This window comes from Leptonychotes weddellii, chromosome 5 (assembly GCF_054177405.1).
Source record: "Leptonychotes weddellii isolate Sample4059 chromosome 5, ASM5417740v2, whole genome shotgun sequence".
Lineage (NCBI taxonomy): Eukaryota > Metazoa > Chordata > Mammalia > Carnivora > Phocidae > Leptonychotes > Leptonychotes weddellii.
Genome location: NC_138373.1, coordinates 154679696 through 154703812, shown reverse-complemented (window position 1 = coordinate 154703812; position 24117 = coordinate 154679696). Strand labels below are relative to the sequence as shown.

General features: G+C 59.0%; 1 protein-coding gene across 2 annotated transcripts in view; it reads left to right on the top strand.

Annotated features, from left to right (window-relative positions):
• The window catches only part of SCUBE1 (signal peptide, CUB domain and EGF like domain containing 1), a 140866-nt gene that overhangs the window by 55045 nt on the left and 61704 nt on the right, over positions 1-24117 (top strand). For both annotated transcript variants that reach the window (XM_081822583.1, XM_081822582.1), the window contains exon 5: positions 22019-22144. In XM_081822583.1, coding sequence (XP_081678709.1) covers positions 22019-22144 — 126 coding nt within the window. The remainder of the gene's footprint in view (positions 1-22018; positions 22145-24117) is intronic.

Here is a 24117-nt window from a genome sequence, read left to right as displayed (position 1 = left end):
CTCCCGTGCCTGCTCTTTATTCTTAAATGTATGTCATGTCGGTGTTCCAAGAAGGAGTTGCCTCCTGGACGAACTTGTCTCTTTCTTCCTGAAGAATTCCTTCTTTCAGTCTGAGCAGCATTGATTTAGGATGAGAAGGTGCTCAGAAAGGCGTGGGTCTGACCGGCGGTGTGATTGCGGGCTGTGTTTCATTCATTCGCGTGCCAGGTGTCCGGCTGGTCCCTGGGATCCCAGGGTGAGCAAAAGTAGACATGGTCCCCTGCGAAGCTTTCAGTCCAGAAAAAGGACTAAATGCTAGGCAAGGGTTGAAGTTGCTGGATAATAATGAGCTGAGAAAATACAGTCTAGAGAGAAGGATCTAGAGCTCCTAGGGGTCTAGTGTTCTCATCTGAACAGGGGAGGTGGTCATGAGAATGGTTTTCTCATCGGCCCGGTGAAGGATCGCCACTCTTAAGAACGCATGTTCTGGGGCCCGGCTGCCCAGGCCAGAACCCCAGCTCCAACACTCAGTATCTGTGTGACCTTGAGCAAGTCACTTAACTCCTCTGTGCCTGCAGGGTCTATAAAATGGGGATAGTCATAGTACCTACTTCATAGGATTGACAAGATGTTGTAAAGATAACTCAAAAAACGTGGGTTCTTGTTATTGTTATTTATCACAGACGAGGAAACAGGCTCAGAGAGGACACGAGCTCGCCCAGGGCCCCAGAGCAAGCCAGCAGCAGACTCCGCCTGGGTGCATGCTGGGCAAGGCTCTGCTGATGTGTGCTGGGTGCTGGCTGAAGCCTGAGCTTCAGCTGAGGGTGGAGGGGAGCCTGGGAGTCAGTCCTCATCCTCAAGAAACTCCCTTCCCCGGAGGGAACTGCTGACCCTGGCACCTGGATTTATCCATGCTCAGGGCAGCCCATGCCGATGCCTGGGACCGGCCAAGATGACTGGCTTTACTCGATCATCCAGCACAAGCTCGCCGGCATCTCCCGCCTGTCCCACCCAGGGCTGCAGAGGGCAGACCAGCCCCCTGTCCTGCTGTAGAGCTTTGAGCAGGGTGCCAAGCCCCTGCTGGGCACAGGCAGTCGAGAAGAGGCATGAAAAGGACATCAGGTGTCTGTCACTCACACTGGGTGCCTCACCCCACTGTCGACTGACAGGCTCCCTGTCAGTCCTCAGTGAGAGCACCCATCCACTACACAGCCTGGCCTGAGCCGACGCCGGGGAGAACTGTCAGGCTCTGTCTCCTCTGTGCTCCAGCGGCTGCCGCGGCCTCCCACCCCGCCTTGTTGCTGGCCGCAGAAGGCAGTTTTCTACCTGATGCCTGTGTCCCTGCAGCTGGGGAGCCCCGTGTGGGCAGGAACTGTGTTCCCTCCAGCCCTGGGTGCCAACGTTGGGCCCTTTGGAAAGGACAAGGGGAGAAAGGAGAACGATGCTCAGCTCTCGATGGCTCCCCAGGCCCAGGCCCTCTTCATCCTCGGGTCGTGCGGGCAGATTCCTGGTCGGCATGTGCTAGTGAATGGGGGGCTTGGGCCGGGCCCTGAGCCCAGTGATAGGGACCCAGCGGCTCTGGAGACTACCCTGTGGCTGGGCACGCACGGAAGCCCTGCTGTGCCGCCTCCTTTCTCGTGTTTGATGCGCAGGGACGGGCCACCGGGCAGCTGAGCATCTGTGCCCCCGGGAGGCTGAGGCCCATGCAGAGCCAGCGCCAGGCCGGCACTCTCCCAGCAGGGGCATCACAGGTTTACCTGAGCGCATCGAACATTGTGCTCAATGCCCTTCTGAGCCTGTGTCAGTGCACAGCTAGGAAACCACGGTGCCTGCCCACCCCTCCGCATTCCTCTGGCACTTTCTCACGAAGCTCGAGACTGGCATCAGGACTAACACTGGCTCCAGCAAAAATCGGAGGTGGGGCCTGGAATAGGAAAGCTTGGCCTCCTTGATGTTAAATAACCAGGAGGACGGCGCGAGCTGCATTTACCGTGTGCTTACTGCGTGCCAGAGATTGATACTGAGCGCTTTTCATGCGCTAGCACATAGTGAGCCCATTTTCTGAATTAAGAAACTGAGGCATGGAGAGGTTGGGGAACTTGCCCAAGGTTGCCTAGCCATCGCTCTAGCAGTCTGGCCCCAAAGCCCGGGCAGACTATGCGGAGTGTTCGGACAGGCTCAGAGCCCTCTGCATAGCTGGCCTAGGCTGGGTGAGACCCAGGGGAGGCTCTGAGGGACAGCAGAGACACCTCCTCAATTGGAACCACCCACAGTTCCCCAAACGTGAGCGCTCCCTATACCCAGTGTGCCTCGTGAAGCACCAAGAGTTTCAAAAACACCTGGTGGTGGAAATTTCCTGAAATGGCTCACCCACATCCCTCTTCTCTTCAGGGAAGCAGCCCGAGTCGGCTTGGCCTCTTTTCTCTACAGTTATGAACTTGAGTTACCGAGACGGCCACTCCCCTCCGGGCGAGGGAGAATGCTCGTTAGTGTCTGTCCTCGTACTGAATGTCCCCAGACACCTGGGCTGACGTTGCAGGTGTCAGCCATTCGGTCCCGCTGCCTCGAGCTGGGTCTTGCTGGGAAGGCAGCGGGGGTTCCACGCATTCACACGGGTAGGAGACTGGGGGCTCCAGGCTCGTTGGTGACGTGCTTGGGCTTCGCACCAGCTCTTTGCCTCGTGGGAACCTTCTCGCTTGTTTCTCGGAGTTTATAGCTATACTCCGGATGATTCCATTATGCAAAGATGGCCTCTATTAAGTTAAATTATTTCCTTAGAACTCAACATGAAATGGTGTTGGAGTCTGTTCATTTTATCTGTAAGTTTGTGAGGGTAAATACCCCAGTGTAGCTGGAGACAAAACAATAGGATTTTTTTAACTTTCTATTGTGAAATAATTACGGATTCATAAGAAAATGCAAAAAGAGTAGAGAGAGGTCCCATGAACACCTCACCCAGTCTCCCCCCCTCAACAGCGTCTTACATCACTAAAGAACAGTACCAGCCCTGGGAGTTGGCATCCATACTGTGTGTGCACATGGTTCTCTGCCATTCTGCTAGATGTAGATTCGTGCAGTCGCCTCGGCAATCAGCAGTTCGCATTGTAGGGGCGCCCGCTGGCTCACACGCATGTGGGGCATGTGACTCTTAATCTCGCGGTCGTGAGTTCGTGCCCCACGCTGGGTGTAGAGATTGCTTAAATAAACACATAAATCACTCAAAAGAATTCACATTGTCTTAGTAATCGACTAGCTGAATACCCTGCTAGGCACACTGCGAGCGCTCTCCCTCGCTTCACTGGGGGCTGTGCGAGTCGGCGTCTAAACCAGAGCGAAGGGAGGCACGATTAACGGTGACAGGGCAGCAGGTATAAACTGGGACTGTCCTGGGCAATCTGAGGCCTAAGGTCACCCTAATATTACCTCATTTAACCACTTGAAACTGTCAAGGGAGGGGCTAGCTACTCCCATGTGCGGCTGTGCCCAGAGCCATGTGGCACACAGGGGTGGTCCCAGGGCTGGCATCTGGGCAGTCTGGCTTCAGATCCTGACCACCTCCTGGGGCTCCCTCCCACTGCTTAAAGGAACCATGACTATCCCATGGCTCAACTCTTCTTCGGGTAGGCATGAAAATGGGGTTCTAAAGAGAGCAGGGACTTCCTCGCCCAGGGTGCCCACCAACCTGGCCTGGGGTTGTGATGCCCAAGCCTGGGCATGACGTGGTGTGGCCTGGCGTGCTGGGTGGTCAGCATGGGTCCCGAGCAGCATCAACAGTGCTGTTCGGCTCAGGGGCAACTTCATTCTGTCTGGGGGCTGGAGACCGGGGGAGGTAGAGCAGCTGGAAGAAGCCCCTGAGAGCAGGTGGCCCCCAAGGTAGCCAACTGGCAGAGAGTGAGTGGGCGGGCAGTGGGCACAGGGAATCGTGGGGGATCGGGGTACAGTGGGGGCTGCTGTGGGAGGGAAAGGGTGAGAGGCTGCTGGGACCATCTGGGTCCAGGCCTTGGTTGGAAGAGATGGATCAGAAGCAGCGGACCTTGAAAAACAACTTGAAGTGGGCCATGGAGACAGGCAGAAATCTGAGACAGAGGTGTAGGACGCAGCCGCAGGGTCACAAACACAGGGCCCCCTCCTCCCGTCCTGGTCCCCAAGTTCTGGGATGGTCTGGAGCAGGAAGGGCCCTCAGGCACAACCCCCTCAGCGCCATGTGACTGAGCCTGATGGGTTGGGTGCCAGGTCTGCACTGATGTCAGGTCATGTCTACCATGCAGGGAAAGGGGCTCTCACTGAGCCTCTCCCACATGCCTGATACTCCTCCATGTGGTTGCTTTGGATTTTGTTTCCAACCTAGCCTAGACTCTGGGTCTCCAGCCCTCCCACCCCCAGCACCCTTGTCCTCTTCCCCACGGGCTGCCCTTCACAGTCTGGGCCTTCAGGCCGGCTGGCCTGGCCTCCGCTCTGACCAGGGGTCCCCTGCTAGCCAAGATTTCAGCTCTGTTCCAGCTGGCCAGTCATTCTCGCCTGTTGGAGCGTGAGTCCTGGACCCTGAAACCAGACCCGAAGTGGGTGCAAGCGAGAGGGTCAGGACACTGTGCCCAGTGGGAGTTTGGACTTTGCTGTGAATGTTATGGGCCACCCTGTCAGTCCTGGGGGTCAGGCATGGTCCACCATTTGGGACCGTCACTGAGCACCTTGCGGTGGACATGGAGATAAAGCAATTTTCTGGCAAGTGGCCCTGGTGGCCATCAGGGTCTGGAACTCCCACAGGGGCAGTGTGTATGGGAAGGAGGGTGTCCAAAGGGAAGAAGACAAGAGGGTGGCCAAGGGGAAGGTGACAGGAGGATGGAGGGAAGGTGACAGAGGATGAGGGGAAGGGAGCAGGAGGATGGAGGGAAGGTGGCAGAGGATGAGGGGAAGGGGGCAGGAGGATAGAGGGAAGGTGGCAGAGGATGAGGGAAAGGGGGCAGGAGGATGGAGGGAAGGTGACAGAGGATGAGGGGAAAGAGGCAGGAGGATGGCCAAGGGAAGGTGAGAGGCAGGGCAGCCAGGACTTTCTACGGAGCCCGCCTGCCTCGGGTTTGCACTTTGGAGAGGCCTACTGCCCGCTTCACGTAGGTGCGGAATATTTCAGGGGCAGCTGTCTCTGGACAAGGTGTGGCCTTGTGCTTTTTAACCCAAGGAGCCCTGGAGTGGAGCCAGAACAGACCAGTGTGTGTCTCCTTCCCTGGAGGCTGAAATGCAGGTCACGCTCAGCACTCTCACTCGGGGTCCTGATTCACAGATGCCCAGGAGAGACTTGTGCGAAGGGCAGGCGCCTGCCTCCCGTCGCCTGGTCAGCTGACTCAGGCCTGGCCCCAGCCTGGGGCCTGAGGAAGTCGCTGGGAGTTGCCTGGTGTGAGGAAAAGCTCAGAAATCTGGGGCTCCGTCAGGGTTTAGGGGCTTGGGATAATTAAGTCGCATTTCTGATCTCCCTGCACGTGTTCTGGGGGCTTGGGGAAGCATTCTGCCATCTGTACTTCACTCAGTGACCTGTGACCAGGCATGTGGGCTCCATCCCACTTGGTGGGCAGTGTTCGGAAGCCCCACCTTTGAGCCAGGGCATGTCCTCCCAGAATCCACAGACTGGGGGAGGCAGATGGGAAGGCGTGCGCTGTGGGTCCGAGGGTCAGTGTGTGGAGGGCTCTGGCCTGGAGGGCCTGGGGCTGCGGGGGAGTGCTGGTGAGCTCACTCAGTCAGTGGAGCAGACTGCCTGCTTGCTGAGTGCTGCCCTTCAGATTCAGTCCTTCCAGCCAGACTGCTAGGAGGGCAGAGTAGAGGCCCTGCAAGACACAGCCCTCCAGTCGACCCCAGCAAGAAGCCTCCAAGGAGGCCAAGCACACCTTGTCGTCAGGACCTGAGCCCACTGCTCAAAGCCCACATCACCTAGGAACTGACTGGGGAGCTCCCCAGCAAGGGTCACTGGGGAGTTTGGGCAGATCCCTGGGGTTGGACCAGAGCAGAGGGCCACCGAGACCCCAGGAGCAGCCTCTGAGGGCAGCCACCCTCTGCCTGTCCCAGCAGCATTTGTCCTGGACCCTCCTTCCACGCTCCTCCAGGGCTGGTCCTTGACCCTCCTCTGGACTTTGTCTTCCACCCTGCCCGCCTGCTCTCACTTGCCCTTGGCCTTGGCCTGCAGGCAGATGGGACTCCATCCCTTGACCCCCTTCTCAGCCAGCAGGTGCCCTCCCTTGCAAGGCTCATCCTCGGCTCTCTGCTGCTCAGCTTACACTCCCAGTCACTCTGATGCTTGCAACCACCCTGGGAGGTACTTTGGGTGAGCACTATCATCCCCACTGCTGGAGGGAATACTGAGTGCGGCCACCCTGGGAGGCAGTACTCAGGACGGGGCACGGGGAGGAGTGGGGGACAAATTGCTAATGCCAGCTTCTCTTCCCCTGCTCCATCCACCTCCAGATTCCTATAAACAAGCCTATGAGCAGATACACAGTCCCTTCCAAATTACCCCAGCCACAGATAGCAGCTTAGCAGCCTGTCAGTGTGCCTGGCTGGCAGGCTCCTGTGGGCTCCCAAGATGTGCCCGCATCATGGGATCCTGGCCAGACCGTGACCCGAGGGGCTCCAGCGCAGCTTCTGCAAACCCAGGAACATCCCCTGCCTTTTGCCAGAGCTTCCTGTCATCAGCTATGGGTGCTGGGGCCAGCGGGGGTGGTGTGGCCTGGCGTGCTGGGTGGTCAGCATGGGTCCCGAGCAGCATCAACAGTGCTGTTCGGCTCAGGGGCAACTTCATTCTGTCTGGGGGCTGGAGACCGGGGGAGGTAGAGCGGCTGGAAGAAGCCCCTGAGAGCAGGTGGCCCCCAAGGTAGCCAACTGGCAGAGAGTGAGTGGGCGGGCAGTGGGCACACCGGAGAATCCCACCCCAGCCTCAGGGCTACCCCTTTCAACTGCTCCTGGGGGTGGACCAGCCAGGGGCCAGGGCATGGGGCGTGCAGGTTCTCCTCGCTCCCCCTGCCTGCTGCGGACCAGGTGGGCGGGAGAATGAACAGCTCTCACATTTAGCGGGAAGATTTATGGTGCTGCTGGAGAAGGCCTGGCCTGGCCCTGTGCAGTCCGGAACGGCCCTTGAGGTGGGGACAATAAATCCAGCCCATTATTTTTTACGAGCCTCCCACCCCATAAACAACTCCTTTGGCTGGTGAGCCCAGCTTCACGCCCTTCTCCTGGCCTGGCCTCCAGCCAGCCCTGGCCAGGCACCAGGACCCCAGCACTGACGGCGCGGAGTCGGCGAAGGGGATTCTCCCCTGCAGCAGCCCCTCGGGCCTCCCAGAGGGGACAGTGCAGGGCAGACGGGTGAGCACCAAGTGGAGAGGTAGCTGGCCCTGGGCCTGGCTCCCTTCTTGGCCACAAGCCCTGCGGCCTCAGTTTCTTAGTCTGTAAAGTGGGGCAAACATGAGTGAGTATTCATTAAAGAATTGTTTATGAGGACAGCTGTAGACACCCTGTGTCCCCTGATGGCGTGCATCGACCTGAGCTCGATAGCACCGTCCACTGTCACCGGGCATCACTGCGTGCCAAGCACTGGGCCCGTACTTAGCCGTGGGCAGTCGGATCCTGAGAACAATCCTGTGCCGTGTGGCTCTTACTGTCCTCAGTTTCAGGGGGTAGAAAATAGACACTGAGCAGCAAAGACATCTGTCCACAGTGAGTAAGGGGCACAGTGAAGATTTGAACCCAGGTCCGACCGACTCCTAAGACCAAAGGTACTGCCAAGAACAAACGGGTGGAGGGTGGGGACGGGAGGCCCACAGCCCGGAGCCCTGTGTGGAACAGGGGCCCCCTCTCCACTCCCCGCCTGGGGCCAGGCTTCACCCTAATGCTGAGTTAGTGCAGCGGCTGGCTCCGGAGTCTCCCTGTCCCGCTTGGCCTTCTGACAGCAGCTGGAGCCACGGTTCCTCCCGCCCCCTGGCGTGTCATTCCCCACTCAGGACCTGCGCGTGGCTCCTCTCCGTGTTGTGCACGTTGTGAAGCAGCCACCACGAACTCTTACCTCCTCTGCACCAGAACGTCTGCCTGCACCGCCTTCCGAGCCTTCCACATCCTCCCCAGTCCCCCCGCCCACCTGCCTTCTGTTCTCCCTGGAACCAGGGAGCCCTGTTACGTGTGCCCTTTACCCAGTATGGGCCTTGGACTGTGTTATTTCTTCCGCCTCGAATGCCATTCCTCAGCCCCTCACTGCCTGGAGAACTCCTCATCATCCTTCAAAACCCAGCCCGCTTTCACCTCCTCTGTGGAGCCGTCTCTGACTCTTGGCAGGCGTGGCTTCCTCTCGGCGTGCGCCACAGGTTGAGGGGCTCAGCCCTCTCTCAGGGCACCGGTGTGCAGGCTCCTCTAAAGGACACAGATGGCACAGAGGACACGTGCCGAGTGGCAGCGGGACGGGATGGGGTCCATCCCATGCGGGGGATACGTGTCGGAATTGTGTGCGGCATCGGTGTTACAGAGCCCTCCCGGGCCCCTCGCGTGAGCACCGTGCGCAGCACCCGGCGAGGACCTGCCCAGGGCATGGGGCTGGGCCGTGGTCAGGCCGGCCGAGGCCTCTGCGGCAGGACAGCCCAGGCTTACCAGCCCCTCAGAGACGCTGCTGCCGCTGCTGTGTCCACGGCCCTGCCGGAGCAGAGTCCTCCGCGGGCCACTTCTTCTGCCCGCTGCCCCAGCGCTGTCCTCCTGTTCCCGGGGCCCCCATCACAGTGCCGGGGCGGCGTGCACCCGCCGTCCGTGTATCCGGTGAAGCCACAGCTAGGCCGTGGGCTGGAGTCAGAGTAAAGGGTGAGAGTGTGCAGAGGCTCCCACGGGCCGTGGCCCTGCCCTTGCTGCGAGCTCATGGGAAAGGGAGAGCTACTCAACCTTTATTGAGGTCCTTCTGTGTAGCCTTTACTTTTCAGAGTACTTGGCAGTGACAGGTGCCACAAAGGAGGGGACAGAGGTGCGGGGAGGGCGGCAGTGCTACCGGTTTGGGCTGGAGCCCCCAGAGCCCGAGCATCCACGGCTCTTGAGCCCCTGCTCTGCTCCGCTGCACCATGGCGGGCACCGTGGCGGGCACCGTGGCGGGCAGCAGAGGAGAGGCACCGGCCGACGTGCTGGGGAGCTGCTCGCGTCCTTAGAGGATCTCCTGCTAGCGTATCCCCCGCATTCTTACTGGCTTCTCCTCCCAGGTGCCCGAGGGCTGCTGGGAACACTCTCAAGGCTGGCATGTTGGCCCCTCCTGCACCTACGTCACCTCTCAGGAGAGAGAAACGATTTGTTCCCTGGTCCTGGACAGGCCATGGTCGGGGGCCTGCATGAGCTGACTGTCCCCCCCACCCATGGCTTCCTTGAGGATCCCCGTGGATGGAGGGATCTGGTTGCCGGATAACATAGAGGACACCGTTTATATTTGGATTTCAAATGAACAGTGAATACATTTTTAGTGTAAGTATGACCCGTGCAACATTTGGGACATACTTATACTTGGAAGTAGTCATCGTTTATCTGAAATCCAGATTTAACCAGGCATCTGCTGTGTTTATGTGGTACATGTGGAAGTCTGGCAGCCCTGGGAGGGGAAAGCCGCCTCCAGCCTCCCCAGCCTCAGCAGAGTGAAAAGTCGGCCTGGCCCCCGAACTCTGGGCCTGAAAGGCTTGGGTGTGCTCGTGGTGACACCTAGTGGTCAGTGGGGGAACTTCAGGGGGTCGGAAGGGGAGGGAGGGGTAGCTGGGAGGTGACCCAGGGGCCAGGGTGAAGAGGGGACAGGCGCTGCAGAGTCAGCCTGTGGGGGGGCGCAGGGGAGACCGGCAGCCTTTGCTGAGCTCCTGAGTCGCGAGGCACTTCACAGAGCAGGAAGCTGCGCCACTTCCAGGGCCACACACCTTAGAGTGGGCCAGAATGGGAGGTGTGAGGCAGAGCTGGGGAGCCAGGCCCACCGCACAGCGATGCCACCTCCCCGTGGGACTCTGCAGCTCTGCACGCGTTTGCCCACGCACGTCTGCACAGACGGCCACGTGGTCCTGGCGGCTGTTAGACGGGCTGCCTCCCACCTCACAGACGCAGCTTTCCAGGGGTCCCGGTGTCAGGACTGGTCAGGGCCCCGGGGTGGGGGGCCCAAGGAAGGTCGGTATCACCTGGGATGCCAGGAGCCAGCCACGGTCCCAGCAGTCCATTCGGCCGTCTGTCCATCTGTCCATGTACACAGGGCCTGCCCCCCAGTGAGCCGCTGTGGCAGTGGGCTTGTGTCAGCTGTGGGTAGGCGGCCCGCGGGCCTTGCTCTTGGCTTCCACACAGACCCTCGCACAGGTGGCACTTTGCAAAGGCTCAGAGAACGTGCAAGCGCCTGACAGCCCAAGCCAGCAGGGCCTCGTGAGCCGCCTCCTGATGTGGCAAGAAGAATGCTGAACTTGAGAGCTGGGGCGTTGGGCGCCCCAGGGGATTAGGAGTCAAGGGTTCTGTGTGGCTCCCAAGCTGACTGCCGCGTGAGCCAGGGCAGGTCACTATCCCGGAGGCTTCAGCCTCCTCAACGGAAAAGGAAAGGCTTCGTCTAGTTGGTCTCCAAGGTCCCTTCCAGGGCTGGCTTTCCAGAAAACCAGCCCGTTCTGGCTGTTCGCTTGCATGTAATTCAAAGCAGGCCAGCTTCATTTCGGAGCCATGCCCCTTGTCTGTCAGCAGCGCTCTTTGAACCCACCACCCTGCAGGTGCACACTGAACAGCTACGAGGAGCTCAACTGTGGTCAGCCCCTGGGAGAGCAGCACCAGTGAAAGGCACAGACAAGAAGCAGGCCGGTCCTGTGGAAAGGTCTGGTATAAAGGAGACCTTACCTAAATATTTGTAGAAAGAGACAACAAGTAGGCAGGTGAGCAGATGAAGGCGCTAGGAGTCCAGTCACTGGAGGGTTGGACTTTTGTGGCTGGACCAGAGGAGGCCAGCTCAAAAGGGCCAGTCCTGTTGGGGCCCTGGTGGGGGGCCACTGAGCCTGAAGGAGGGGCAGCGGTAGGAGGACAGAAGGGTCCTGCCTGGGAGTGTGGGGGTGGGGGAGCAGTGAGGGAAGATCAGGCTGACAAAGGCAGTGAGATGTGGGCAAGGAGAAGGAGGGGAGCAGAGTCCCCTGAGGGGCCCCAAGGCAGCCCAGGGGATCCCAGGGGGCAGTAGGTAGTCTGTGAGGTAGGTAGTCTGTTGGGACCCCCTTCAGCCTGCTGGCGAGTGGCCAGAGAGGCTCCGGTCCCTGTTCCACCACACAAGTTAGGAGATCTCTCTCTGAGCCTCAGCATCGTCACCTGTCAGGTGGGCCTGCTGACAGGACCTGGCGCTCGGAGCCGTGAGAGACGGTCAGTTAGGGATGCGTGTGAGGAGCCTGGCATGGGGCCTGGTCCTGAGGAGCTCGGGGTAAGCGGAAGACCACAGTCTTTATTACTCCCACTCCCCAGGTGGGGCTGCCCCTAGGGATGTGGCCTGCGGCGGGCCGGACTCCTGGTCAGCCGGGGATCTGGTCTGGGGCAGCCAACTGCTGACACCTCGGCCAGGCCTGGCATTGCCCAGGACGATGTAATTTCAGGGGCAGAAGGTGGGAGGGGGAGCCTTGTGTCCTGGCTCAAGCCCAGGGCTTGTAATGAGAGGCTCCTGGAGCACCATCCAGGTGCAGATATTGTTGGAGTGTAATTAGGGGATCAAGGCAGATCCGGGCAGGTGGGTGGTACAGGATCAGAGTTGACACCCTACAGCAGGTCGCAGCCAGGGCTGGGCCTGCAGACAGATGCACTCCGTTGCCTGAGCATTGGCCCCTGTTCCGATGCAGAGTCAAAGCCCAGAGGGGCCAAGGCCAGGCCCCTCACGGGTACAGAACATTTCTCAGGCTTTCAGTCCAGGCTAGACCCTGTGCAGAGCATCGGGGCAAAGAGGCGACTCGGGCTCGGGCCCTGCCTCCTCCAGAAGCCCCTAGTCTGGTGAGAAAAGCCTAACAGACCCAGCAGTTACAGTTAGTGTGGTGGGTGCTCTGAGAGAGGGCGCTGCGAGGGTTTTGGAGGCCCAGGACAATCCCCTAACAGTCTAGGGACTGGGAAGGAAGCTGGAAACAAGGAAGGCTTCCTAGAAGAGGTGACACCCAAACACGATTTCAAGTAACTGTAGTCGGAGCTGCCAGTCAAAGGAGGAGGGAGTGTGTTCCAGGCAGAAGGCTCTGCATTCCCAAAGGCACCAAGGTGAGAAGGGAGGGCAGGATGTGCAGGCTGACAGAGTGTCCCTGTTACCTAGGGCCATGGCAGGCCAGATGGGGTCAGGAGGACCTTAAGTGCCATACTGAGAACTCTCAGCCTACTCCTATGGGCACTGGGTTGGGGGGTGGGGTCAGGGAGGGGACACTGATTACTTTTTAGCAGTGGGAAGACACAGATTTATGCTCTAGAAAGTTCCCTCTGCAGCTGGTGAAGGGCAGGTCTTTGAGTCAAATGGAACAGGTTCAAGTTTCACCTCTGTCACATCCTGCTTAAGTGACCGTGGGCAAATTGCTTAACCTCTCTGAACTCTGTAAAATGAGGATAAAGCTACTTGCCTTGCAGCGTGACGTTATAAAGACCTGTAGTCTTGTCTTTGTGTCTGTGCCAGGCCTGGGGCTGGGCCCTGGGGAGTCGGGAATGAACAGGGTGCTCGGGCCCACTGCGGGCTCAGGCAAGGGGTCTGAGGAGCACAGAGATTGGAGGGAGGGTTGGGGGGATAATCAGCTTCTTGGAACTGCTGCCATTTGACATGTCTTGGAGAGACAGGATGTGGACATGTGGCTGCAGGTAGGGAGGACGGGAGCTGAGTCATTCCAGTGGCCCAGATCACCGTGGGGAAAGTTAAGGAACAGAAGGGGACAAGCCCGGGCTTCCCTGCCCCTCCCCTCGGCATGGCTCTCCATCGCCTGCTGGAAGCGCCCTGGGAGCACAGGTTCCGTGAAACCCAGGTTCACCTGTCCCGCTGTGTCCCTTGGGCAAGGCACCAAGCCTTTCTTCACCCTATTCTCCTCACTTGCACAGTGGGGATAACAGTGTCTACTGAAGAGTGCCCGTGAGGCTTACGGAAGATGATTCGCGTGAAGTGCTTAGTATACAGTAAGTGCTCAATAACAGTAGCTGTGGCGACATCAGCCCGCAGTGAGTTTCCGGCGGGCCCCCTAGATCCAGCGCCTCCCCTGACCTCACCTCAGCTGTAAGCTGTCTGTGCCTCGGTGCCCTCCTCTGATAAGTGGGGAGAACACCACGGGGCGTGTGTCGCCCCGATCCCTCCAGCAGGCCTGTCCCTGCCGCCGCTCCCGTGCCTCTCCCCCATGGCAGGACCTTTCCCTGTTTGCTTCATCCCCCTTCAAAGCATGTGGGAGCCCGTGTTTGTTTTTGCCTGCCTCGCTTGGACGGCTTGCCAAGTCTGGGCTGGGGAAGGCAGCAGCCTCTTCCTGCCGCCCCCAAGGCTCCAGCCTCTTTCTGGGCTCCGTAAGTTTCTATTGATGAGGTTGAAGGGGAGGAAAATCCCTTCCTGCTGAGGTGGGGGGAAGGGCGGAGCAGGGTGAGTGTTCTTTTCTCCCTGCTCTGCCGTTCCCAGCTTGCCTTCCTTTTCCATGTGTTTAAGGGACATGGATGCGGAAAATGATGTTATTGATGAAGTCGCCATAGCAACGACCCTTGGGAGGCACACATTCCAGCTTTGTTATCCTGGGCCAGGATGAGGAGAAAGGGCCAGCTCCTAAGTACAAACAGATTGAGCCCGCCTCCCCCTGCCCTGCTTTAGATGCATCCGTGAACTTTGCTTTGCCGAAGACGCGAGGTGCACACTGGTTTGGGGCAGGCAGATTCTGCCATCGTTTACCTCTGTGCACACTCTTATGGGGTCTCCAAAAATGATAGAAGGTCTTTGGGGGAAATGGGCCCTAGTGGGGAAGGGCAGCCGGGGCCTGTCCCAGGGCCCAGAGGAGACAAGAATCTAGGGAGGGGCCCATCGCGAGGAAGCCTTGGGCTCTGGAGAGGTGAAGGCTGGGCCGGGGACCCTGGCCCTGCTTCTCAGGCATGGTGTGGCCCTGGCCGCCCTTTCCCACCCAGATCCTGCCTCCGTTTGCTTGTCTGTGAAAGGGACATGGCGATACTCACTTCTCAGGCTTGCGATGAGGGTTAAATTAGATGAAAGGGTGGTCAGAGCCCAATTCTCTGCACCATGTGTTCTGGAAAACTCGGGGCTCCTAATTACATCCCAAACCCAGCCTTCCTCCCTTGCCCACAGCCCCTGCCATCCCTCCAGGCTCCTTTGTCCCTTTCAGGGTGGCAGCAGCAGCCTCCCACGTGCTCCCACAGCCTTGCCCCTGCAGCTTGCCTCCCGTGCAGCATCCAGAGATCGTTCTGCCACATAAGCGCCCCCCTGCCCCATTTACAACCTGCCTGTGGCTCCCCTGGCCTGGGGTGCAGTCCCTGGAGCTCTCACCTGGGCCCTTAGCCTTACTGGCCCCGAGAAGGGGAGGGCAGCTTGAGTGAGCACCTGGGAGGCAGGGCCCCTGACGAGCCACTGTTCCACGGGTGGAAACTAAGGCTCAGAGGGAAGTGATTGCCCAAGGTCACGTGGCAAGTGGCAGCGTCTGAAATTGGACGCAGTGTCACAACATCTGTCTCCTCATTGCTCCCTGCCCCGTTCTGGGCACAAGGAGACACTCGATCTGAGTTTGCAGAACATAATTGGATTTGGATGGGTCAGATCAAATTAGATGCGACCTGGCGAGCAGCCTGGCCTGACTGGCACCAGGCCCCTGAAGACCAGGATTTCTGGAAACGACTCTGAAATTCGATCTTATTTCCCCTCTAGGCAAAGAGGTAAACAGGGCTTTGTGCTGAACTTGGCACTGCGTGGTTACTCCCCGTATCAGGACAGGGAGCTAGGCCGAGGGACGCTGCACCTGGCCCGGGGACAGCCATCTTGTTCAACCCCCAAGAGCAGATGTGGTACAAAGCAGGAGCCACGGGAGGACAGAGTTTGGGCCAGGGCCCTTCAGCTCTGCAGGCTCACAAAAACCCACTCTGTGCCCAGCCCTGGGCCTGGCCCATGCTCTGAAGGAGACTAAGGACTGGCATCAGCGGAGACGATGTGCCAGCCAGCGCTGGCCAGAGTGGTCCAGCCCCCTCAGAGGAGCTGGGGCGGGGCGGAAGCCGAGTGGGTAGAGCAGAGGACCCTGAGGCTCCTTCTAGGGTGGAGCCAGGACCAGTCCCCTGGAGCAGAAGTGCTTGGTATCCAGCGCCTCACTTGCCTCGGGGTTCCCCTGTTCAAACGCACATACCCTCGGCAGTCGCTGTGCTGGTCATACTGCGTGTTAGCTCGCTGCCCACAGGACAGCCCTTCTGGGAGAGGGCAGAGGGGCCACCATCTCCTCCATCCCTGGGGCTGGGGCAGAGGAAGCCACACCAGGCTCCAGCTGGTGGAGCTAGCGGCCTATCCCCTGCCCAGGCCTGTGCCGCCTCCGTCCCTGAGCCACCAGAGCTCATCTGCAAGGTGAGGAACTGACGTGGGTCATCCTAGGGTGGGGCTCTCTTAAGGGAGAGGCAAGGGGCTGTCCCACGAGTGACTGCAGGGCTTCTCAGAGCCTTTAATGTACGCTGGGGGGTTCCTGAGGGGCTGTTTCATAGAACACGCAGCTGCAAATGCCACAGGGTACTCTCACAATTCTCTGTGAGGTGCTCTGAGGCCGGACAGCCTTCATCTCTCTCCTCCTCGTCCTCCCTCCTTCTCTCCCGCCTTTGCTCTCCTTGTATTTCTTTCAGCCCCTGTGCTGGGCACTGAGGACACAGGCAAGGATAAAAGTCCCTTTAAGTTCCCGACGGGGGCAGGGGAGGGTGGCTTAGCAAGGATTTGCATGTAGCACCCGGCAGGATGAGGCAGGAACCCGGTCTGTGCCACACACATTACACAGTTCTCTCGTTTGAGTTTCACGGCAGCCGCTGGAGGCAGAGGTTATGACAGCCCATTTCCCAGCTAAGGAAACAGAGACCCGGAGAAGAAGGTATCCGACCAGAGGCTCAGTCAGGTACAATGCAGGCGGGTTCCGGCCCCAGCCCCGCTTGAGAGTGGCGCACTCTTCCTCGGTGTGCCTTGGTGGTGAGCACTCGTGCGGGCCACCCTACAGGCCTGGCAGCTAGCCTTTCCCTCTGGAGGCTCTGCATTCATGCCCTCAGTAAGATGCGCTGAGCATCTGCTGTCTGCCGCCAGGGCCCTAGGCACCAGGACATAGCACGAACAGGACACCTTCCCTGCCTGTCGGAGCTCTCTGGCTAGTGGGAGAGGTGACGGCAGGTAGACGAGCACAGGGGGACATACAGAGCGGCCCCTGCCTCCCACCCCATCTACACATGGAAGGAAGAGACAGAGAGCCAGGAGACTTGGGCTGTGGGGTCAGATCTTGAGCTACACTGGAAGAATAAAGGCATCAGGTAGCTGGCAAGGGGAGTCCAGAGAAAGCGCGTTTGTGGAGGAGGCCCCGTTCAGCACTGCCTGGAGGCATGGGTCTTGTAGGCTGGCCCGTGGATCCCTCCCCTTGCTCAGCTGAGAGCCCGCGACCTTTCTGAGCAGTCATGGTGGGCGTGCGCCAGGCCTTCCACAGGCCACTGTGGTGCCTGAGCCGGTGGGAGGGCCGCCAAGGCTGCCAAGGGAGAGCAGGATGCAGAGGACAAGCAGGGGAAGGGTGGGAGGGCCAGGCCGCTCGGGGACCCTCACACTGTTCCCAGAGGCTAAAGGGGTGACACAGGCAGTCAGCTGATGGCTCTGGAAGTGAGCCGAGGCTCCACCCTCATGCTCAGTGGCAGCTGGTGCGGGGCCAGAAGAGCTGGGGTTGTGTGCTTTGTTGAGGGGCTGCCCCATGGAGCATCTGAAGCATCTGAACTGGCCTTGAATGTTAATAGGTTCTTAATTCTGAAGAAATAGTAACAGGCACCACTTACCCCCCTAACTCTGTGCCAGGTCCCCAGTTCTGTTCACCCCAGGAAGTGCTTGCTGCCAGTCAGCCTTCTGGGTCCCACACGTGTAGCACGGTGACCCCAGGGTGGGACAGTGTGGCCAGGAAGCCAGCAGCCTGGGTTCTAGTCCTGCCATATGATCTGAGACAGACACGTGCCATCGTGGGGCCTCATTTTCCCCATCTGTAAGATGGATGGACAAGACAGGCTGCAAGGATCCATCCAGCCCTGACCATCGGCGGCTCTGTCAGCCACGCCACACATCTCGTGGCCCGGAGCGTGGCCCGGAGCCAAGGGGAAGATAATGCAGCTCCTGTGTCTGTAGCCGGTGAGGAGCTGAATTACCAGCGCAGAGCAAACCATATTGTTCCGGCCCCGCAGGCGGGGCGGTTCAGCCATCTTTGGGATGGTTGCCAATGTGATGGTGAGGCCCGATGGCCCTCCAGCTCAGGGAGGAGGTACCTCCAGAAGCACTCAGGCTGAGAGGACTCCAGTCTCACATGAGGCTGCCTGTGTGGTGGCTACTGGGCTGTGAGGCCCAGACCTGTGTCCCAGACCCTCGAGGAAGAGGGGAAAGGTTATTCCATCCCATCCCAGGCAGGACCTATCTGGACAGCGAGGTGACTGAGAGGCTCAGAGCTCAGCCTGCCCTCAGGGGCTGGTCAGAGAGTCACAGGAAGACCAGGGAGCAGAAACACGGCCACCATATCAGTACCACAAGTGAGGGCAGCATGGGCGTCCAGAAGGCCGTTGACCGGCCTGGGGACTTAGGAAGGCTTCCTGGAGGAGGGACACGGCGGCATTTGGCCTTCCAGAGCGCCACCACGGGTTGACCACTTCCTGTAGCATCCAGTCTGCAGCAGGCACCCCTTAACCCAGTGGAGACAAGAAGTGACAAGTGCCTGGAGATGGGGGGGCATGGCTTCAGGCCCAGCGGCACCCCCAGGGATTCAAACAGCAGGGTCAAGAATCAGCACCCACCCCTGCCCCATTCTCCTCTGCAAGGACTCTCCTCTCAGCCAACTCTCCCCTTGTTTTGAAAAATATAGTTTTTAATTAAAAAAATGTTAATGTCAACATGTAACATTTTTAATTTCTATTGTTATAAGTTATTAAATATAAACTTCCCCATTTAATATCTACTATAGTAAACAGTAACTGTAGCATGTCAACACCTAAACAGAAAATCTTCAGGCTTCTCTGTAATTGTCAGAAATGTAAAGAGGTCCCAAAGCCCTTTCCGCTGATGACCCAGCTGGCCCTGCCCTGGGCTGGAGAAAGAGGGCCCTGTGCTCCGGAGCCTGGGTGGGAACTTCAGTGAGTCACATGACCTCACTCAGGTCTTTAGGTGGAAGATGGGGGACCTCGCCCACCTCTCCCACAGTTGCTAAGACCACTGAAGTGGACACACTCGAGGCCTGGGGCCCACCCTCCCAGCTCCGGGGTTCCATTGCTTGCTTCCAGATCGACTTGGACTGGAACACTGGATTACCGCCCCCCCGCCCCAATTATCCTTTGCCAGCAAAACAACATCTTGGCTCATTATTAGTCTAGATTCTCAGAAAGAAAGATTGCCTGCTGGCAAGTCCATGGTGTGGGAGAAAGCTGAGTGACTTCTTTAAAGCATTAGGCTCTGTTTAGCATCCAAAGTTCAGGGCCACATCAGCTCCCCAGTGACAAATTTATGGTTAGTGATGATTAGCAGGGCTTCTCGTAAGTTGTGTTTCTTTGGCTGGGAATGGAAATTCAATCTCCCTTTCTTCATCACATATAAGCCTGAGATTAAACAAGGGCCCTTGGGCTCTTCCCAGGTTAGGAAGAAAGCACAGATCTGTTTGAGTGGCATCGATCACCTGGGCCAGCCACAGGACAGCCCTGGGAGATTAACGCAGGGTGGTGGCATGGGGGCAACATGGGGAGCAGTCAGGAAGCCCCGTGGAACTGGTGGAGTTTGGGACAGGCCCAGGATTTTGTCTGTGGAAGACCAGAGAGGCAAGGGCGTGGATGGGGAACACTCCCAGGGGGTGTTCAATAGGCCGTGTGGAATCGCAGGCCCGTGGAGTGCGAGTACTTGATGGCAGGAGACAAACCTGGGAAGAGGCCAGAACAACTCTTGGGGGAGTAAGCAGGGAGTGAAGGGTGAGATGCCGGACTCAGCCCACCATTAACAAAGCCAGTGGTGATGGTCCGGGAGGCTGCTTTGTGGCCACCACCTGCCAGCCGACCCCTCAGGGCAGCAAGTCTCTCAGAAGACCTGATGAGAGGCTGCATATGTCTCAGTGGCCCAGGAGATCCCCTCAACCGAAAGCCTCCTCTGAGGAGGGGCTGCCTGTCCTAGCCAAGGTCCCCACGAGGAGCTATGCTTTCTCTAGATCTGCAGGAGAAGGCACAAGCCTTCTGAAGTCAGCACCCCCATAGAAAAATCTAGTGTCAGAATACCTGCCCTGTCTTGTCTGTGAGGCAGAGAGGATCATTCCCACCTTACCAGAGAAGTGATTTTCTCTGAGACACACAACTAGTCAGGAGGCCAGACTCCTGACTTCACAGTGACCTAAGGGAGCCATACTTTCTGTGTGAGGCGGGCTCTTGCCGGCTCACAAGGGCCCATGGTGCCCCTCTTCCCCACTGCACCTTCAGGGATCTCCCCTGGGAGCTTGGGGTCAGCCTCGATGGAGCATTCACACCACAGAAATGCCACACCACCCCGAGCCCCGTCCCCCAGTCGTTCGACGGCCCAGCAGCTCGCTGGGTCTCCCATGCCGCCGTACAAGGTGTGCATGAGTGCTGTTGTGGAATTCAGTGAGCGGAGGGGGCGACTCTCCACACGAACCAGAAGCTTCCTGGGAGGAACCCTGGCACTGGAGTGCTTTCTTTGGTCAGCTGTTGGGTAGTTGGGCCCACTCTGCATCAGTCCAGTAGTGTGATCTGAAGAAGTGAGAAAATCCAGCTGAGAGCAGAGGTCAGCGCGCCCAGCACAGTGCAGGTTTCCCTCAGTGCCATTTCGTTGTTTCATTTCAATTTAGACTTTTTAAAAAAATCTTTGTTATAGCTGCTGGGGTGTGTATGTTCTTAAGTGTATGTCAGATCTCAGTTGCCCCACACCCGTGCTTACAGCGGACAGGGTCAAGATGGAGCTGGTCCTGGCCCACAGGTGAGCCACCTTGGGGAAGGGAGGCCGCTGTGTGTCCCCGTCTGCGGCTTCCTCCCCTCTGTCCGGGGCTGGCTCCTCTCGGGCCGGACGTGGAAGTAAGGCCTGAGGACGCCGTGTGGGCGGTCAGCAGCTCTTCCTTTCATCTGCCTTTAGCCTCTTGATGGACTTGCGACCTACAACCTCTCACTTGACCCCTGATGACCTCATAAATTCTGGAAACTCCTCACAAATCACCAGGAAGATAAATATCAACTGGGGTCATCTGAAGGGGGTCTGAGCCACTCCAGGCAATCAGGGAGGGAAGATCAAGTCTCTTGGGGTGGGGGGTGGGGTGTCCCAGGAACTAGGAGTGACTGAGGAGAGAGGCACACAGCCCACCCAGGGGACCCTCATTGTCCCCATCGTGCCAGAGCCCTCAGAGCACATTTCGGTGTAATCCTCAGCGTGCACTGACTGGAGGCCGGGCCTCTAGAGACTCGATGTGCGTGGTCCCCAGTGCCTGCCCTGGAAACCCAGGGCAGCCCAGCTCTGCATTCCACAAGGCCTCTGCGGCAGGAGCGGGACAGGGGTTTATAGTCTGAGGTACTGGCCCAAGTCCTGGTGGTGCCTCTCAGTGCCCCATGGGCCTTTGGGCAGGTGTCTTAACCCCGGCGTCCTAACCTCTGAAGGGGGTGCTTGCCTTTATAGGGGCGAGGGGCCCAGAACATTGCCGCTGCCTAGGCTTTGGTGCCACAGTAGAGCCTCAGGGAGCCTGGGAGGAGAGGAGACAGGGAACAGCCGGCCTTGTGAGGGACAGGGCTTCTGAACCTGGCCCAAAGAACAAGCTGGAAGGGCCTGCTAAGCAAGGGCAAGATGGGCAGGGCTCCAGATAAAACAGCCCACTGCAGCTAGAGGGTGGGGACACTAACAGGCAGTGGGGCGGCCCAGCCCTGGCATCCTGGGGACGTCTCCCCTTTCTGAGGCCTCCCAACCAGCAAGGAGGGCTGCTGCTGGCTGCCCTTCTAGATGAGGCTTCACAGAACAAGGTACCGGAGGTTGGCAGACATTTTCCTTTAAAAGGAAACATGCCAACCAGCAGGAATCCCAAGCTAAGATGTTGGAAATGGGGACACGTGTGTTCCTGGACCTGGAACAGTCTGCATGGGGCGCAGGGGTGTGCGGGTGGCGCAGAAGGCCAGCAGCAGGTTGCGCAGGGCTCTGCATTTGGGAGTGAAGGTTCCACGGATCCTGGGAGGACTGCAGTGACCAGGGACAGAAAGAGACCCCCTCGGGCTGCCAGGGGATGGGGGGGTGGCGTGTAGTTCAGGGCATGGCTGTGGGGCTGCTGAGGACGAGCCTCTGTGCAGGGACGCAGTGAGAGGTGGCCGTGCGGGAACAGGGCCTCCCAGGAAACAAGTGCAGGCCCGCCAGGGCACGTTTGCTTAGGGCTGCTGCCCGCCCACCCAGCCCCTGACCCGTCAGCGCTCCCCTCTGGGCCCAGCCTGAAACCAAAGTCTCCGCCTGCCTTCGTGGGGCACGGGCCATCCCTGTGCAGCCGGAAAGGTGCCCATGCTGCCCCCACCTGCCCTGGTGAGGAAACGGTCTAAGGCCCTGAGCTGTACTGGGTTCTGTGAGCTGACCTAGGGCAGGGACGCTTCTTCCGTGGGTCCCCTGGAGTCCTTCACAGTGCTCTTCTCAGAGCGAGGCCTGGTTCTAGACCTGCGCACGGCGTCCTTGGCTTCTCCCCGAGAGCTCCCCCCGCGGACGGCTAGGTGTGCACCCCGGCGTGGGGGGGTGGTGTGCATGCTAACAGCAGCCCAAGAACAGTGCGTTTGACGGTGACATTTTATGGGCCGCCTCTCTTCGGCCTGAAATGTTCTCTCTCTTCCCTCCCCCCGGTCCCCTACCCCTCTCTCGTCTGTCTCTTCCCAGAGGGTATGAACTGCATGAACAAAGACCACGGCTGTGCCCACATCTGCCGGGAGACGCCCAAAGGTGGGGTGGCCTGTGACTGCAGGCCCGGCTTTGACCTTGCCCAAAACCAGAAGGACTGCACACGTAGGTAGATGGAGACAAATGGGTCAGACATCCCCACGTGTCTCCTGCCATTGCTTTATAGGGGGCGGGGGAGGGGGTCTGTCCAGTCTGCTGGACGTTGCCCAGGGAGGTCTCTCAGCCCCTGGGGGTGGAGAGAAAGGGCAAGGTCCCCGAAGAAGGCTGGGGAGGCATGAGGGACGGGGGCTGTGAACTCCAGACATGGCGTTAGCCCAACCTGGCATACCAGTACCAACAGCCCCAGAGCAGGACCGTGCCTAACAGCCCTGCAGTGATTATCTTAACCCCCAACCCCAGAGCCCCATAGGCCGAGCCTGAACTCTCCAGCGGGTATGGAGGGCTGTGGCACAGAGGCCTACAAGCTTGGGCTTCTTGGCGGAGCAGGGCAGCCCTTGGTAAAACAGGGTGGTAGAAATAAGGAAAGGAGCTGGGTTGGGGCGGGGACGGGGAGCCCCAGCCCAGCCTGTGCTGACCTTATTTCCAGGATCAAAGATCAGAACTTTACAGTCCGCCCCTGCAGGGCCCACCGTAAATGGTGATGCCCCGTGAGATCTGGGTTGAATGAGGCCTCTGGCCAAAGGTACCATCCAGGACCGGCCTGGAGGTCAGCCTGCAGGGCTCGGGTGTTAGGCAACCTCTTAATGTGGTCATCCAGCTCCCCAGGAGTGGGAGCCAGCAAAAGGAGTAAGACCAGGGCTGAACACACTCACAGTCCTTAAGAGCTTCAGACCCAGCTCCCAGCAGCTGCGTGGGGGGGGCGGGGGGGCGGCCCCGGCTCACTGGGCGGCTGGGCTACCTTTCCTGGCGCCCGGTTGGCTCATGCGTATAAAGAGCTGAGGGAGACCGGTGTGAGCCCTGCCCACGTCTGGCCAGAGACAAGGACTTCATTCCAGGCCGCTTTCTGATGCAGAGAAATGGTGTGGAGGAGTCCGAATCCAACTTCCAGTAGAGAAAGCAGCCCCAACCTCGCCCCTGAAATGAGAGACTGGGCTGCCCAGCTCTCACGAAGAAAAGGTGCTTTCCATCCTTCATTCTGTGGAGAAGAAACAGCTGGGCCTCACCGGCTCATCATCCTTGGTCTTTGATTGTCTCGGTTGTCATCAGCTTCCTCTGGGCTCCTGCCACACCTTCCCCAACCCATGCTCTCCTCAGTCACCAAGATCTTGGGGACCCACATGCACTAGACACAGCCCCTGTCTCCACGGAGCTCATGCTCCAGCCCCCACACTCATGATCAGTCCACTCCCCAAAGTGAAGATGCTTCCTTCTGGCCAGGTATGTTCTGAGATGTAGGCAGCCTTCCTCTTTGTTCCTGGGCTTTTCCGTGGGATCACACAGATCAACGTGTAAGCGGTCACCACGGGCAAGTGCCCAGCTCCAGCCCCAGGACTCCAGCCAGGCCCTCTGGTCCTCTACATCAGACGATTCCTGTTGCTACGGAGAAACCTGCCGCCACCTGGCACCCTTCAGAACAGAAAATGAAGAACTCCAGCTTTCCCAGTCCTCCGGACAACGGCCAAGGACAAGCATGCGTGGGGTGGGCAGGCTTGTTGTCAGGCTCAGCCACAAGTAAAGAGTGTTCCTTCACTCAGCAAGACTGGCCAAGCCCTGAGCAGGGTGTAGGCAGTGGCTGGGACTGACTGGCCCGTCTGGGATGAGTGCTGCAAGGGGGCCGTTTGCTCAGAGAACATCTCCCGAGGCGCCAACCTGATCTGAGAGGTCAGGGACAAGGCAGGGCTCTCTGTGAGCAGCGAAGCCCCCCCACCGCCCCCGACAGAGAAGAACTAAGCCCTTGACCCGAATGTTTGCTGGTGAAAGAAACGGCAGCCCCACCCCCTCGGCTCGGCAGCTGGGTTATCTCCGAGCTGTGTGGAGAATCAGATACCAACCCCGGGGCCAAGGAGCGGGTGAGCACACCGCAGCCCTCCTGTGAAGGGACTGCGCAGGTAGCTGTCCCTCCCGTCAGCTTTGGTTCC